At 33.5% G+C, this 19,129-nt stretch overlaps 1 protein-coding gene and 1 pseudogene across 1 annotated transcript; one reads left to right on the top strand and one right to left on the bottom strand.

Annotated features, from left to right (window-relative positions):
* Positions 1–5,984: 5,984 nt before the first annotated feature.
* LOC107943464 (phosphoenolpyruvate carboxylase 1-like) lies at positions 5,985–16,606 on the top strand (annotated as a pseudogene).
* Positions 16,607–16,950: 344 nt separating this feature from the next.
* Positions 16,951–17,578, bottom strand: LOC107889826 (uncharacterized). Its single transcript, XM_016814379.2, has one exon. The coding sequence runs from the start codon at positions 17,560–17,562 to the stop codon at positions 16,975–16,977; it is 588 nt and encodes a 195-aa protein (XP_016669868.2). The 5' UTR covers positions 17,563–17,578; the 3' UTR covers positions 16,951–16,974.
* Between the last annotated feature and the right edge of the window lie 1,551 nt (positions 17,579–19,129).

A 19,129-nucleotide genomic window follows, 5' to 3' on the forward strand; every position in this document is an offset into this window, starting at 1 on the left:
CAAATTTAAACTCTTCAAATTTTTAACATGCTTTTATAAATCTTCACGTTATAACTTCAAAATACTATATTTGTAACAAATAGGGCTTCTGAGACCTAATACAAACTCATGCAATCCAATACTTCATTTCCATTTCATTTAATTCACGATTCTCATTTTCACGATTCAATTCAATTTCTGAATCCAATATACATTTCAATACCACAATAATTCATTTAATTCAAATCATATCATTTGCAATTTCCATTTAATTCACGTACAATTCAATTTCATTAAATTCAATACTAATACATATTTATCATTTAACTTAACGTCCCCTTTTTGCATCACTTTACACTTCAAGCATGAACCTAGTATTTCATTTCCTTTCCACTCTCGTTTTCTATGCATATCACACAAGATATAAACATTACACTAAATCGTAGTCGCAAGCTAGCCTTTTTGAAGACTAACCACATGATAAACCATTTTAATAAAGATTAAAAACTTTAAACCTTACCACCCTTTTATGATCACAAGCATATTTTCATCTAGACATTTACCATCTCAATGCATAATTTTATAAATTTAATGTGGCGGAATCCAGCCACAACTTGGCCAAAGCCTAAGCATACACACCAAACATGCTAGCCAAATAAACATATAGTATAAGCATTATAAGCATGGATAAGCACCACATTTATTTATGTATCAAACTTATCAACATGAGTTAATTCATAAACCATTTCTGACACTGCTACATACCAAATCATATACCAAGTATACCACATACACATACTATGAAACTTTATTTTCTCACATGAAGTTTAACTATACCTAATAATGCACAATTATAAACATCATTTCTTTTTAATTGTTTATCGATTATAATCAAGCATATGGCCAATTATACACAAATCATTCATATGTTCTTCCAATTTTCCTCCTCCTCCTCTCCATTCCACATCCTTAATGTGTATAACACACTTAAACAACATTAGCTACAATTTCACTATTCACTCACATGTATATTCAAAGCTGTCTATTCGAGCTAGAGTCAATAAATTATTTTTACCCAAAGCTACAAAACTCCAAATTAAGATCCGTAAATTTTCCCCGAAACTATATTCACATATCCTCTTACCATAAAATTTTCAGAATTTTTGGTTTAGCCAAATAGTACAGTTTATTCTTTGAAGTTTCCCCTATTTCACTACTCTATAGTTCTGACCCCTCTTCACTAAAAATTAATTATCTCATTGTAAAAAATTCAGATATTGTTTTTGTTTGTTTCTATTGAAAATATATTCACTGAGGATTCTAAACATATAAACTTTATCCCATAATTATTTTTGTACAGTTTTTTAGAATTTTCCAAAGTCAGAATAGGGGATTCCGAACTTATTTTGACTCTATCTAACTAAACTTCAAATATCTCAAAATATATAACTCTTTTGCTTGCTCTGTTTCTTTTATGTGAAAATATACTCATTTAGCTTCAATTTCATATATTATTCAGCCTCTAATTCAATATCCACCATTTTTGGTGATTTTTCAAAGTCACACAACTGTTGCTGTCTAAACTGTTTTATTGCTAAATGTACTCTTTCATAATTTCACTTTTTCACTTTCAATCACAATTCAATTCAAAATTCACTTTTCCATTTCTAAGTCGATTTTCAATTCAATTCCACACCTATATTCATTATTCAATTACACTTAGTCAATTTCCAGATGAACACTTCGGAATAATAACAGATACTCGGTGGATTCAGCACATAGCAACCACCTTATTAATCAATGATGTCCGTTGGAATCAGCACATAGCAACCACCTTACTAATCAATGATGTTCGGTTCACATAGTAGCCTGCACATAGTACTACACATGTGACCATTACCATCCGATACACATAGTAGCCTGCACATAGTACTACACACGTGATCGAAACTATCTGGTATGCATAGTAGCCTGCACATAGTACAACACATGCGACCTATCATTCCGGTACACGTATTAGCCTGCACATAGTACTACACACATGACCATCACTTTCACTTTTACATAGTGGCCTATACACAATCCGTGCCACACATGTGATCATTTTTGTCACTTCATTCGTATCCCTTTTTATTCCAAAGGTTCATCTGGGAATTTTTCACTTTTTCTCACTTTTCTTTTTATCGATCAATTTCAGTTTCTCGTCTTTCTTGATTTATAACAATACATTTAACTTATATAACCTTCACACTATTCATTCCAGTCCAAAAATTATACTTTGGAAAAATTACGTTTTTGCCCCTAAAGTTTCACAAAATTATGATTTTACCCCTAGGCTCGTAAAATAATTTGTATTCAATTTCCTTGCATTTTAGGCCTAGCTGAACCATTTTCATAACTATAGCAGTCCACAATACTCACTTATTCACACACTTGTGACATATTTTATAACTTTTACAAATTAATCCTTTTAGGCGTTTTCATCTAAAATTACTTAGTACAAATCGTTTATGACACTCCAAACATTTATATTCTTCCATAAAACATTAAAATACATGCATATCATTCGTGGGTAAATTTTTAAACACAAACCCTAGTTCAAAACAATGGTAAAAATAGGTAAATCTTGTTACGAGGATTTCAAAAACGTAAAAATCATTAAAAGCGGGGATAGAACGGACTTACAATCGAGCTTGGAAGCTTAAAAACCCTAGCCATGGTTTCTCCATGCAATTTTCGGCCTAGGGGTTGAAGATGGACAAAAATTAGCTTTTAATTTTGTTTTTAATTCATTTTAATAACTAAATGACCAAAATGCCCTTAATGAAAAATTTTGGATACATGCCTAACCATACTCATTTTTGTCCACCAACTTAACCAATGGTCTAATTACCATATAAAGACCTCCAATTTAAAATTTCATAACAATTGGACATCTCTAACATATAGAATTCAAATTTTGCACTTTTTACAATTTAGTCCTTTTGACTAAATTGAGTGTCCAAACGTCAAAATTTTCTAACAAAATTTTCAAAAAATCATTTTGTGAAATCGTAGACCATAAAAATATAATGAAAATAATTTTTTTCTCGTCGAATTTGTGGTCCCGAAACCACTATTCTGGCTAGCCCCAAATTCGGGCTGTTACAGTCAAGGTTGATGAATAGCTGCTGAGTAACTGAAGGAGGTGGTTGGGTTTTTGTTGGGGTTGAAGAGAGTATTGGGTTTTTGTTGGTTACATTCTCAAGGATAACAGTAGAAGAATGAGTCATTGTGGTTCGATCCATGCTTACTGCACCAATTATTGATACAAGCAACAAACAAGAAAAAGAGAAAATAGTGCAAGGGATTCTTGGTTCACCTATGATAGGTAGAGAGTTGAAGTAAGAAGTAAGGATAGGGAGAAGAAAGAGGAGAAAGAAACCACTAATATTGTTGTGTAAGGTTTTCAGGATAAGATAAGTCAATCATTGGTCCCTCACGCACTTAAGCTTATATTGGGGGTCACCCCTTGTCATGTAATGTCACATAGAAGATAATGCAGTGTCCTATAAGATTGTGCGTGCTGATTAAATGGTAGGACCATAGGTCAGTTGTTGTCAAAGAGTGTACTACGTGGCCTTGCTCTAACATTTCCATCCTTAGGGCCATATGAGGTGGTTACACTTTAGTGATCCTCATGGGGGTGAGGGTGGGCCGTTTCTGAGCTGGTTTAGATAGGAAAAAAATGGTGTTATTCGCTGACCATCCTATATGATATGTCGTCATGAACAGTTCCTTACAATAGGGTTGTACGCTGACCCCTCCAAGCAGAGTGTTTTCTGCAATTTGCTCAATGTTTTGTCATGTGTCATGCAGAAGTCAAGGTATAACAATGTACAATTCTAATTTATGCTTGGTCTAATATATATATACCCATGATTTAAATATATATTTCTCCATTTCCATATATGATAGTGATAATAGTACATTAAAGAGTAGTCAATGGTTCAAATATTTATTTGGATAATATGTGGAAGAAACAATGAACCGATTAAAAATATGTTTTAATAAAATATATATAATATTTTTGAATTTCATTGTTATGAGATCTATATATATTACATTTCAATATGACAAGATGTGTTAGAACTTCAAAAGTAATCAAGACTTTATCTCAATTCAAAAAAGTGATGGGAAGGATGAATCCTATTGACAACATAATCAAGCACCCCATTAATGTGAATACCAAAACAAAGGAGCTGATATAGAAGAGTAGCTTAATAATTAGACAAGGCAATGTTGAGTTCCTAAGGTTAAGAAAGACACTTCTAACTAATAAGCAAAAGAGTATCTTAGATGACATTTGGTTTCCTAACATGTATCAGTTATAGACTATCCTAATTTAGAATTTTCTGAAACACATATGTACGAGTAAGGGCCAATTTAGCATTGCTTCTAAGAAACATTTTTTGAATAAAAATCACTTTTGAGATAAAAACATTGTTAAACAAGATGCTTTTGAGTTTTTCAAAAATGTTATTGAGACAAAAAATGCTTTGCAAAAGCACTTTTTAGCCAAAAGTAGAAAATTTTAGATTTTACTCAAAATTATTTTTGAGAAGTAATGATAAACTAATCCTAAAAAAAAATCCTTATCCATCCTTTATCAAGAGATTATTTTATAATTTTTTTTTAATTTTATAAGAATTTAACTCAACAACTTTTCCATAAACATTTCAATTTTGATTTTGTGACTTAATATCGATTTTAATGATTTGAAAAATAAAATTTAAGAAAATTTATTTCAAATACTTTATTTTAACCGTTTATCATAAATTAATTTATAAAATATTAAAAAATAATAAATCAACTTAAAATTTTTATTTAATAAAAGAAAGACTTGAAAACTAAAAATTTAAGTATTAAATTAAAATAGTATTTTTATTAAATTTTATCTTCAAACTATTTTAAATTAAAATTGAAAAATAAAATTTAGTGAAAAAAATTAATCAAACAAAATTAAAATGATAAATTTCAATATAAAATTAAAATATAATAGTGAATTTATCTTTAATTCAAAAGTATAATAATGAATATCAATCAAAATAAATTAGGGTAAATTACACCCAAGGTCATTCTAAAATAAGTTTTGTCTTTTTTTGGTCACTCTAATTTTTTTTTCTCAATTTAGTCACTCTAAATAAGATAATTGTATGAATTAATCATTACATTTAAAAATTTTGTTTTCTTTTAACGAATTGCTAACGTGGCACGTTGAGTGACTGACACATGGCATTTTTGGTTGACTTTTAATTAAATCTTAGGGACCTCTTTATAAAGTTTTGGACTAATTATAAAGAAATATCTAAATTTTAGTCAAAAGTCAATAAAAAAAAAAGTCACTCAATAGGCTAATATGTCACGTCAACAATTTATTATAAAAAGTAAAAATTTTAACTACTGTGATAACAATATTTTATTTAAAATAGAACACATCCTATTTTAAAATAATCATGAATATAATTTATCGAGTGAAATATAATGATAGACCATTGAAAAAAATCATAGAATGGTGTTGTTATTTGTCTAAGGGGCAGATTCTTGTTTTTCTGGCATATTCCAATTTCCGTTACCAAGAGTTTCCAATTCTAAATGATGTTTTATCTCATGAAAATATACCGACTTTTAAAATTATGAAATAAATAATAACCTTAAAATTATGCTAAAAACACCTTTACTTATTTTTATTTTTGTTTTTGTTATTGTATGTTTATTTTACGATTTATATTTAGAATTTGTAATTTTTTCTCTTAATAATATTTTTTTAAGATTCGAACTTAAATTAAAACTTCGATTCAATAATTTTATATTTTTATATAATATTTCAAATAAAACAAGTGTATAAGAATTTTATATATAACCATTTTTTTGTTATTTATTATTTTTATTTTAGGTGGTTGAGAAAAAAAAACCAGAAGATATAAAAAAAGAACAGTTGCCTTTTTATTGCTATAAATATGGAAGCGATGTAAGTGCTGAGTGTCTGTGTGTCTGTCTCGTGATATAATCTTTGTTTCACTTTCTGGTGTTCAGTCATAAGTTACCCATTATTTTATCTGTTTTTCTAGCGATTTCTTGGTGTGGGGCATCACGGAATTCACTTCCAAAGAGATAGGATTTGATTCATCTTTTGTTTTCCTGGTTTGGGTTTGGGTTCGGCGGATTCTTCGCCACAAATTATTTTTATCCTTTTACACCGCAAAATAATAAAGTTCATCCGTAATTGTTCCTTTTCTTTTCCTGCCTTTCATTGGTTCATAATTTAAAGTTTTGGCCTTGGTAGTCCAGTAAAAAGACAGATGGCAGGTAGAAAAGTAGAGAAGATGGCTTCAATAGATGCACAACTAAGGCTATTAGCACCTGGGAAAGTCTCTGAGGATGATAAGTTGGTTGAATATGATGCTCTGCTACTGGATCGTTTTCTTGATATTCTTCAGGATTTGCATGGAGAGGATATCAGAGAAACGGTATTATTTCTCCACTACTTCATTCAATTTTTGCATAATCTTACTTCAACTATGTGGTTAATATTAGGTTCAAGAATGCTACGAGCTTTCGGCGGAGTACGAAGGAAAGCATGATCCTAAAATATTGGAGGAGCTTGGCAAGGTACTTACAAGCTTGGATCCTGGGGACTCAATTGTTGTTACCAAATCATTTTCCCACATGCTTAACTTGGGAAACTTGGCCGAGGAGGTTCAAATTGCATATAGACGAAGGATTAAGTTGAAGAAAGGAGATTTTGCTGATGAGAGTTCAGCAACAACTGAATCGGATATTGAAGAGACGTTCAAGCGACTTGTGGGGCAGTTGAACAAGTCCCCTGAAGAAGTTTTTGATGCTTTGAAGAATCAGACTGTAGATTTAGTCTTAACTGCACATCCTACACAGTCTGTTCGAAGATCTTTACTTCAAAAACATGGAAGGTTTGTCTTCCACTTATCTACTTACCTTTAAGAGGATAACCTTTTGCTCTCAACTGACTTGTTGCAAATGGTTCTTAGACTTCCTATCATTGTATCCTTAGATTGATGATGTCATTTGTTACAAGTTTTAATTCTCTGAGAATTCCATTTTCAATCTTTCAGGATACGTAATTGTTTGACACAATTGTATGCTAAAGACATTGCACCTGATGATAAGCAGGAACTTGATGAGGCACTACAAAGGGAGGTAAGAACATGCAAAGATTACAATGAGCTTATTTGCATGAAACATGATAATTTATTTTACTTTGATTCATTTACTCCTTAACTTTGTCTACTTCAATGTTGACATCTGATGTTCAGCAATGGTCAGTCTTCATACATGCATGTATAGTATATATGCATATGTGTTCACCAATAACTAGAATTGGATTTTTTGCTTGTCATTAAAGTTCCACCCCCGCCCCGACCACCTGGCTGTCATTTCTTTCTCTGTATCATTTGTGCTATTACTTATGCATTTATGGAGTTTAATGACCATGCTTTTACAATAATGTATGATGTGCATCTTCTGAAAGCAATGTAACAATGGGATGAAGTTATGCACTAAAATAATTAATTCATCCTTGGAAATATAGCTGCCTCTCTTGGTATGCATGTAACTTAACTAAGGTTTCTATGATCTGAGTAGCTCATTTATTGTATAAAAGAAAAACTAATGGCATAGGCACATAGCTTCCTATTTGAACCTTTTCTGTATGCTTCATATCTGAGCTTGGATATGACTGTGAATTTTGGCTTATGTTCCTGAATGCTAAAACAATACATGACACCTATGTTATAGGAAACACCCGAGCTCACAACTCTTCTTTTCATGTTCATATAGATTCAAGCTGCTTTTCGCACAGATGAGATCCGAAGGAATCCTCCTCCTCCCACCCCACAAGATGAGATGAGAGCAGGAATGAGCTACTTCCACGAGACAATTTGGAAAGGTGTACCAAAATTCTTGTGTCGTGTTGACACAGCGTTGAAGAACATAGGGATAAATGAACGTGTTCCATACAACGCCCTCTTATTCAATTCTCTTCATGGATGGGAGGGGATCGTGATGGTATATTTCTTTTCCACATATGTTTAACTGAAGAATGTCTTCCTTTTTGGTAATGGTTTGTTAGTTAAAGATGGTAACATTGCAACTATAAATCTTATACGACTTGGTGTAGGCATGTGAAGAAAAAATAGATTGTCAAAAATTATGGTTTTTTATTATGAAGTTGAAACCTAGAAATGTTCACCTTATCTCATATATTGAGACATCTAAGTGGAGCTTTTGTTTGATGTGGACTACAGGAAACCCCAGGGTAACTCCTGAAGTTACAAGAGATGTCTGCTTATTAGCTAGAATGATGGCTGCTAACTTGTACTTCTCCCAAATAGAGGATCTTATGTTTGAGGTATAAAAGAGAACTTCCCCACTGCTGACTCTTTTTTCCTCTAGTTGGCGTGAATCATGGTTCACCATTACAATTCTTATTCATCATCTTTCTTTTTGCCCTTGTTTTCTTTTCAGTTATCAATGTGGCGTTGCAGCGATGAACTTCGTATTCGTGCAGATGAACTCCATAGGTCCTCCAAAAAGGATGCAAAGCATTACATAGGTATGTAATGTTGATCTTAAGCTTGACACATGCTTTAAAGATTTCCTTTTAGACTTGCTTTTGAGTTATCACTTATCAATCATAGCTGTTCATGCTCTTGTCAATTGCTTCATGAAGATTATATGTATTAGCTCCATAACATTGATTTATTGTTTGGGTATATTTTGTAGACCCTTGTGCTCATTATAAAAAAAATTGAGTGCAGAATTTTGGAAACAGATTCCTCCAAATGAGCCATATCGCGTTATTCTTGGTGATGTGAGGGACAAGCTGTATAATACACGTGAACGTGCTCGTAGCCTGTTGGCCAATGGATTTTCTGACATTCCTGAAGAAGCAGCATTTACCAATGTGGAGCAGGTCTCTACTTTAAACCTCATCTAATGAACGTACTGGGTTACTGCTGGATTAATTAATTTCAAACTGTTGCATATTTCTTACCATTTATTGAAGTAAAGCTTATAACAATGCTTATGACTACATTTGGTGAAGGTTTCATCCCATAGAATTTTGTTATGGGGAAATCAAGTAAGCAGTATTGTTCTTGATATTTCCTAAGCAGTATTGTTCTTGATATTTCCACATTCCTCGCTATTTTGGAAGTGGAAGGAAATCGCATTGAGATACAACCATGAAGCAAGATTATTCCTTCTAAATTTCTTTTGATGATTGTTATACCATTTATGGTGATATGAACTTAACATTTAGTCTGACAGAATTATTTCTTCCTTGATATTGACTGGTTCTTTTTTGCATTCCTATAGTTTCTGGAGCCTCTTGAACTCTGCTATAGATCACTCTGTGCTTGTGGTGATCGGCCAATAGCTGATGGAAGCCTTCTTGATTTCTTACGGCAAGTTTCTACCTTTGGGCTTTCACTTGTGAGACTTGATATCCGGCAGGAATCTGACAGACACACTGATGTCCTTGATGCTATCACAAAGCACCTGGATATTGGATCTTATCGAGAATGGCCTGAGGAACGCCGACAGGAATGGCTCTTATCTGAACTTGGAGGCAAGCGCCCTTTATTCGGCCCTGATCTTTCCAAAACAGAAGAAGTCGCCGATGTATTGGACACATTTCATGTCATTTCTGAATTGCCTTCAGACAGCTTTGGTGCTATAATCTCAATGGCTACAGCCCCATCTGATGTGCTTGCTGTTGAGCTTTTACAACGTGAATGCCGTGTAAAGCAACCATTACGGGTAGTTCCATTGTTTGAAAAACTCGCTGATCTTGAAGCTGCTCCTGCTGCTGTGGCTCGTCTCTTCTCTATAGATTGGTACAGAGACCGGATCAATGGGAAACAGGAAGTGATGATAGGTTATTCAGATTCAGGAAAGGATGCTGGCCGTCTTTCTGCAGCATGGCAGCTATACAAGGCTCAGGTGGAACTTGTAAAGGTGGCAAAGCAGTATGGTGTTAAGCTTACAATGTTCCATGGCCGAGGAGGGACAGTTGGAAGAGGAGGGGGACCCACGCATCTTGCTATATTGTCTCAACCACCCGATACAATTCATGGATCACTTCGTGTAACAGTTCAAGGTGAAGTTATTGAACAATCATTTGGAGAGGAGCACTTGTGCTTCAGGACGCTTCAGCGTTTTACTGCTGCTACACTTGAGCATGGAATGCATCCCCCTGTCTCACCAAATCCAGAATGGCGTGCACTCATGGATGAAATGGCAGTAGTTGCAACAAAGGAATACCGTTCTGTAGTCTTCCAGGAACCTCGCTTTGTTGAATACTTCCGCCTAGTAAGTATTTCACCACTATAATCCGTTATTTGGGGATTCAATTGAATTCAGTATAATATTTGCTACAAACTTCAATTTTAACTTCGTAACCTTTGGTTTTTTTCTTTTTGATGCCTTATCTCTATCGCCCACAGCTGATATCAGACTACAAGAATTTGCTTTGAATATCATACATGAACCATTCTCATGTGAAAAAGTCCATTAAGTGCTTGTCCACTGCCCAAAAAGAATACCATTGTCAAAGGATCTAGTTAATCATCTACTAGAGAAAGCAAGTTTAATGAGCATATGAATCTAGCATGAAAATTATCTCACTTATTGCTTTTCAAGTGTCCTGCCAACTGCTAAACTTTGTACATATGTTTTTCATCTTTCATATAGTTGAAGTTTTAGTAACAAGATGCTTGTGCCAACTCTGGTTTTATTTGAACTTCTCTTAAATTAACCAGTCGCAGGCAACGTAATTGTGGTTTCAATTTAACTTTTAAATTAACCAATTGCAGGCAACACCAGAATTGGAGTATGGACGGATGAATATTGGAAGCCGTCCATCAAAAAGGAAACCAAGTGGAGGCATTGAATCACTCCGTGCAATCCCGTGGATCTTTGCATGGACTCAAACAAGATTTCATTTACCTGTGTGGCTTGGCTTTGGGGCTGCATTTAAGCACGTCATTCAGAAGGATATAAAGAATCTCCACATGCTCCAGGAGATGTACAACCAATGGCCTTTCTTTAGGGTCACAATGGACTTAATTGAAATGGTATTTGCCAAGGGAGACCCTGGAATCGCTGCCTTATATGACAAGCTACTAGTGTCAAAGGAACTCTGGCCCTTTGGAGAGAACTTGAGAGCTAACTATGAAGACACTAGACGACTTGTTCTCCAGGTAATACAAAAGGGTTGATGACTAGAGTGATTCTAGAAAAATCAATTTATATGAGCGTACAAAGCAATACTCCACTTTATAGGATGGCTTAGTTAACCAGCATTTAACTCTTTTTGTAGGTTGCTGGACACAGAGATCTTCTTGAAGGTGACCCTTACCTGAAGCAGAGGCTCCGACTTCGTGATTGATACGGGGTTGCGCGCGGACCAAGATCGAGTTGCCAAGTCACGGGAAACTCCTACGAAAACCCTAAACAATTAGATCTGAAACGAAACAGAAAATTAAAAGATTAGATTTTTTAATTTTCAGATCTGAAATAAAATCCCCAAATCAGCAAAGAATCAAATTGAGAATAGAAATAAGTGTTAGGGTTCTTGAAACCCTCAAGGAGATTGTGATTCTGCCCAATTGAACACCAAGATAGTTTTTCCCAAATTTCGACAATCTAATTTCACCCAAAAAGAGTATGGAAAAACCCTAAAAATTGGGGATTTCTGGGCTGATTCCTTAAGATAGAAAAAGGCTGAAAACACAATAAGAACAGAAAATAGATTAGATAATGATTCAGCACAAGTAGAAATAAAGAAAGAATTGACAGTAAGAAATTAAAAGATAAGTCCTAAGAAGCCTTGAAATCTCGAAAGATCTCACAACTCCCTTCAAACGGCTCTAATCTCCCCTCCAAAGAATATCAATGGCAAGAAGAAGGTTGAAGATGGCTCCCACAATCACAAGATTGTTAAAACAACTTCTAAAGAAAACTCAAGAGAGAAATCTTGGAGAAAACTCAAAGAAAATTCTGCTCTCAACAAATCTGAAATTTTAATAATAATGATAAGTGTTTAACAAGGTGGACAGCCATGCCTTTAAATAGGCCTTATAACTAGTCCTAATCTAATTAGAAAACTAAAATAAAAAAAACTCCTAATTATTTTAATATGGAAATTCGGTCAAAGGTCATTTATCTGAGACTCTTGAACTGAATATTGACATAAAATTTAAACTAAGTAAATAAATAAATAAATAAATAAAAATAAAAATAAAACTTTACAACTTGGGCCACTTTGACAATTTGGCCTGATTTTCAACTAAGTATGGATGGATTTCTTGATTGGGCTGGGAATTTGCTTATTGGGCCTCGCCTTCAAGAATTTGGGCTTTTGTGACTCGTATCATTCCCCCCTTCCTCAAAAAGATTCGTCCTCGAATCTGAAAAATCAAATGAACTCGACTTTCCTCTATCGAACGGGACTAATGGCAATTGAGTCCACTGAAAAGAATAGCCATGAGATAGTAAATAGCAACGGAAACAAGCTTGTAGTCCAATCATAAGCATAACAGAACAGGTATAACGCATGTGAATGGACAGATTCAGATTACCATGCAAACAATCTAATTTACTCACCACTGCCTCGTCAAATATTTGAAACAAAGATGGACATGTTTTAAGGCATTCAGTCGTCTCACATTGTTCCCACAAACCATGAATAAATTGCGAGTAATAAATCAAATGGTAAACATAATCGTCACAAGTAGGTATTTGAAAAAATTCACATGGTTCACAGAGTTGCATAATCATACCATACATTAATCGACGGTCTATAGATTCACTCACATATGCATTATCAAAAACAAGAATCTTTTTATCAACCATCAAAACAGATAGAATAAATAAAATAGGACAGTCAAGCACGTTTCGATCTAAGTGTTCATCAACACGATCTTTATCACTATCCGAGGAGTACAAAAGTGTTTTAAAGGTTTCAAGCATCTTACCTCGATAAGCAGAAGAATAAGGGTCGATTTTACCTTTTTCATTTAAAACAAACATTCGCTCATCGGGGGCATAGTGTAGTCGAATCTCCGTTGTTGAGTTAACCTTTGTCAAATGGAACTCAAATTTCATGTACAACCACATAAACTGTTTAAGGAACGAATATAAATTGAAAACAAATTTGGAAAATTTCGTTACCTTATTCTCCAAAACAGATTTGGACAAATTCGAGGATTTTACACAAGGTAAATCAAGAGAATAACAAATCACGCTTCTTTTCGTAATGACTTTATCAACCACAATCGAAGAGTAACAATTAATCGGATCAAAATGAGGGGATCTTTTAAGAACTAAGTCACCAAAAGTTTTATCAATAATTTTCAAATCTGCACTGGACTCGGTTTCTAAAATTTCCTTACCTCGCTTACCTTCGGGATCATGTAGTGTGATTTCATCTTTGCCTAAGTTGACCGTATGAAAGCGTCTTTCATTTGAGAGGTATTGAAGTTGAAAGTTATCTTTCGATCTTTCAGGAACCTGAAAAGTAGCAACACAAGAAAAATTCATATCTTGGTTAGTGGAAACATTCCTCACTAGCCTTTCCTCGTCTTTTTCTTTTGTTTCTTTTTCTAACTCATTTTCTCTTCTTTCTTCAACTTCTTTTTCAAATTTCTTTTCTGTTTCACATTTCTTTTCACTCTCAATCTCTTTTTGCTCTTTTTCATTCTTTTTTTCTTTTTCCTCACTTGTTTTAACAGAATTTCTCAGTTTGATTTGGTCCTCATGGACTTGTTCCGGAGTGAGCGGCACTAAGGTAAGTTTCTTTCCTTGATGCTTGAAAGAATACCTATTGGTACGACCATCGTGAGTGACTTTTCGATCCAGTTGCCACGGTTCTCCTAGCAACAAATGGCAGGCTTGAATAGGCATTACGTCGCACACAACTTCGTCTTGATACTTACCGATAGAAAATGCGATGCGCACTTGTTGAGTGACCCTAAATTGGCCTTCGTTGCTAAGCCCTTGTAGTTGATAAGGTTGTGGATGCTTGGTAGTGGTTAAGCAAAGCTTTTCCACCATCGTCCTGCTGGCTATGTTCGAGCAACTTTCACCATCAATAATAACTCTACAAAGCTTACCTTGTACGTGGCAGCGAGTATGAAAGAGATGTTCTCGTTGCTGCTCGCTCTTTGGTTTTGCCAAAGATGATTGTCCACGATCATGAAAATCATCATCCATTCTAGTGACACGTCGAGGGCCGCGCCTCTGGGGTTGGTTATCCCTATCTTCTTTGATTGGATTTCGATATTGAGGTTCTTGATTCAATTGCACCTCATTGATGGTAGCAGTCAAAGCTCGAAGAGCAGCAGCCTGTTCATCCAACTGTTGTTGGAATTTTTTAAATATGTCACTATTATTATCACCTGTAGACATTTTTTTTTAAAACCTGCAAAACACTCAACACTCAAAAATAAAAGTTATCAAACCTCACCGTTAATCACTCAAAAAGAAAAAATAAAATTCTCAATGAGGTCGAATTCAATCTTGTGAGTTCTTTATCAGAGTTTATATCAACCAATTAGAGAGTGTGAACCAAACTACCAAAGAATCCTAATTTGCACTAGGATGCCAAAAACTGACGAGACACCAATTGATTCGTGTTGCACCGAGGAAGAAGTTGTGCACACGTTTAAATCCTACTAACACAAGAAACAAGAAGGTGTTAGATAATGTAAAGGAAGAATAAAGGTAAACAAATGAAAACCTACAGCTAAGAATCAATAAAAATTGCTGAAAACAGAAAACCCGAAAAACTGTGGAGTAACTTGACAACTTTGTTCGAGGTGTTCCCGATCTCCAAAAATCACGAAATTAAATCTGGAGTGTCCTTATATATTGAATTTTTGATCTTGAAATTTTGGGCACCAAATTCAACTCGCTAAATCTTTTTTAAATTTTTATTGAATTTCGTATTTTTTTATTTTTTTGACTTTTTTGACTGATTTTTTTGCGGGAATAATTTTTTTATATTCAATCACAGTGCCAAAAACATGTATGTAAAATTTCAGATCAATCGGACAACGTTTACCCACTCAAATGAATTTTTTTTGAACAATTTTTCTGGGTAAAACTGCCGTTTATGCTTTAAAAAATAGAGATCAGTTTAGAAATCAACCAAGAACACCCAAAACACCCAAAATCTGATACCAAATGATACGGGGTTGCGCGCGGACCAAGATCGAGTTGCCAAGTCACGGGAAACTCCTACGAAAACCCTAAACAATTAGATCTGAAACGAAACAGAAAATTAAAAGATTAGATTTTTTAATTTTCAGATCTGAAATAAAATCCCCAAATCAGCAAAGAATCAAATTGAGAATAGAAATAAGTGTTAGGGTTCTTGAAACCCTCAAGGAGATTGTGATTCTGCCCAATTGAACACCAAGATAGTTTTCCCCAAATTTCGACAATCTAATTTCACCCAAAAAGAGTATGGAAAAACCCTAAAAATTGGGGATTTCTGGGCTGATTCCTTAAGATAGAAAAAGGCTGAAAACACAATAAGAACAGAAAATAGATTAGATAATGATTCAGCACAAGTAGAAATAAAGAAAGAATTGACAGTAAGAAATTAAAAGATAAGTCCTAAGAAGCCTTGAAATCTCGAAAGATCTCACAACTCCCTTCAAACGGCTCTAATCTCCCCTCCAAAGAATATCAATGGCAAGAAGAAGGTTGAAGATGGCTCCCACAATCACAAGATTGTTAAAACAACTTCTAAAGAAAACTCAAGAGAGAAATCTTGGAGAAAACTCAAAGAAAATTCTGCTCTTAACAAATCTGAAATTTTAATAATAATGATAAGTGTTTAACAAGGTGGACAGCCATGCCTTTAAATAGGCCTTATAACTAGTCCTAATCTAATTAGAAAACTAAAATAAAAAAAACTCCTAATTATTTTAATATGGAAATTCGGTCAAAGGTCATTTTATCTGGGACTCTTGGACTGAATATTGACATAAAATTTAAACTAAGTAAATAAATAAATAAATAAATAAAAATAAAAATAAAACTTTACAACTTGGGCCACTTTGACAATTTGGCCTGATTTTCAACTAAGTATGGATGGATTTCTTGATTGGGCTGGGAATTTGCTTATTGGGCCTCGCCTTCAAGAATTTGAGCTTTTGTGACTCGTATCAGTGATGCTTACATCACAACCCTTAATGTCTGCCAAGCATACACTTTGAAAAGGATCCGTGACCCTGATTATCATGTCAAGGTCAGGCCTCACTTATCCAGGGAATACATGGAATCAAGCAAGGCGGCAGCTGAGCTTGTGAAACTTAACCCTACAAGCGAGTATGCTCCTGGTCTGGAAGACACCCTTATTTTGACCATGAAGGGTATTGCTGCTGGAATGCAAAACACTGGCTAAAACTTGCGGATTGTTGTTTTCTTGTGTTGTTATGTTCCTTAGTGTATTTTTAATGGATGTTGCTTTGCGTCAAGTAAACCTTTTATATTACTATTATTATCGGTTGGGTTAATTTCATATTTGGCTCATATATTACTAAGTGTTGTCAGTCTGGTATCTCTATAATAATAAATATTAACATGTATTCCCATTCAACAACTTCATCCCAAAATCCAAATCCATTAGAACAAATAAAATTACGTGGCTCTCTATAGGGATGCAATAACTATTCTATAAATTTTCTACCCTACTATTTGCTCTGGGAATGTGCTTTTATTCAAGTTTTGTGCTTAAATTGCAGATTAATGGTCGATAACTAATCTAACACAGCTGCATCAAGCCCTAATATTTAGTAAGAATTTTCACCGGCTAAAAGAAAAAGATAGATCACTTATTCAAGAATAAAAAAGTTAAACAAAATTTGGGAAAATCATAACATGTAAGTAAAAAGTTGTATTTCATAGTTAAACCGAATCATATATGTGATCAGTACATTGAGGAATTGTACATCGGGAATGGATACCATAATCGCATTTGTCACAATAATAAACCCAAAGTTTGTTTTCTATATGTTGGCCACAAGCATCACAAACGAAGGATGTAATGTTATGGTCGATGCATGAGAATGAATAATAGAGAGTGAGTAGATGTTGATGATCCATATGATTCACTGTTTTTGGCAGCCGAGAGCATCCCACATGGAGATTAAACTTGCACAAGGAGCAATGGTAGTCAAAACCTGTACCATAGTCATTGCAAGCATCACAAATGAAAAAATTAGCATTATGAGGAGGGGTGGGGAGAAGTTGAAGAAAGTGATTAGGATGGGATTGGTGCAGCAGCAATGGGTTCAATTTGAAGCATGATTTATGAAGAAGGAAATCACAGTCAGACTTGGTGCACATCAGAGTTGAGCCTATAACTCGTAGGCCACAACCAGAGCAAACAAGTTCTTCATCTTCTTGTATTTGATCAATCGGTCGTAATGGATGGTTGTGGCTGTAATGTTTCACACATGGACGTAATGGGAAATATGTGTGATGCTTAGGCATCTTCCTTTTTGTCCACCTTGACATTAAATCCTACTTCTAGTTGATATATATATATACGCACATATATATAAAAGCTTCAATGAATGGAATGGCATATATTCTTAAAAGTATATTTTTAAATAGGGTAAATTACAGTAGAAGTCACCTAACTATGATTTTTTTTTGGTCACCCTACTATAAAAAATTACAAAATAATCACTCAATAATTTCATTTTGTCTTTTTGTTTTATCACTAGCCGGCTAACATGAAAAATGAAAACACTCAAATATCCAAGATAGTTGAGTGATAAAAAAAAGACAAAATTGAATAATTGGATGACTATTTTGTAACTTTTTCATAGATGGGTGATAAAAAAGGAAAAAACCCATAGTTGGATGACTTTTTTAAAAATAATATATATGGTTAGATATTTTGTGTGATGAAGGTGCAATTAAGATTGTAAGAAGAAATGGAGATGCCTTTCTTGAACAATTGCTTAAAAATGGAATATGCATTTGTCCTTGTTTTGGAGAAAATGAATGATGAGGTTCTTTTCTTGAAGTGTTTATTTGGATAAATGGTGGAATTGCTTCTCATTGTATTCTTCATAAGGAGTAGTATTGAAATCGAGAAGAAATTAATTTTTGGTTTTGGTTGTCATAAAGTAGCTGGTTACCCATCAAATTAGTCCATGTAAAGTCAAGGTTTTTGAAATGATACATAAAATGTTGTTTTATCAAATTACCCTCTTTTTGAACATCATTTCAATTTAACATTTAACTAAATACAAAGTCAATTTTATTTCATATAGGTCCAAAAAATATTAAACCCAACCTCAATTTTAGGCACATATATAACGTTATACTATTTTTTATTTTATATAAGAAAAGGTAAATTAGTTTATATTCTTAGTATTTAGTAAAGTTAGTTTATTGTAACTTGTAAATGACAAAATTTATTTTGAATGTACCAATTTAATTTAATATATTATAATAATAATAATAAACCTTCAAAAATTTTGGAGACTTGATGAAATTTTCAAAGACTTTGACAAATTTTGAGGTATTAAAATTTTTTGGAAGTTTTAATTTAAAATTTTCAAAAAAATTTACGCTAATAAAAATTTAAAATTTTCAAAATGGTTAATAGGTAAAAGTATCAATGGAGGCTTTTGTATTAGGAGTTGAATTACATTTTGTCATTTCTATTAAAAAATAGATAAATTAGTCCTTGTACATTAAATAAAAGAGTAAATTATTCTTTTTTGTTAAAAATTTTATTCATTTTCTATTGTTGCTTGATTAACAGAATAACTAAATAGTGCATGATTGGGCTTCCTCTAAGCGATGCTCTCTTGGAAATCATAATCTTCCAGCTTCCCTCTTTTGTCAAGGCTCATAAGTATCATGTTGAAAACTTTCAAATGTAGAAAAAGTATAATAATTTAAAGCATATTTCAATCAATATAATAATTAATATATAAGGTACTACTATATTGTTATAGTATGTGATATAGTATTATATAATGAAATAATAAGTTTTATAAGTATTAAGATATATAAATATTATTATATTATAAATTATAAT

The sequence above is a fragment of the Gossypium hirsutum genome, chromosome D09 (assembly GCF_007990345.1).
Source record: "Gossypium hirsutum isolate 1008001.06 chromosome D09, Gossypium_hirsutum_v2.1, whole genome shotgun sequence".
Lineage (NCBI taxonomy): Eukaryota > Viridiplantae > Streptophyta > Magnoliopsida > Malvales > Malvaceae > Gossypium > Gossypium hirsutum.

Coding starts and splice junctions, on each gene's coding strand:
- LOC107889826 (XM_016814379.2), bottom strand. CDS start 17,562: ATGCCTAAGCATCACACATATTTCCCATTACGTCCATGTGTGAAACAT.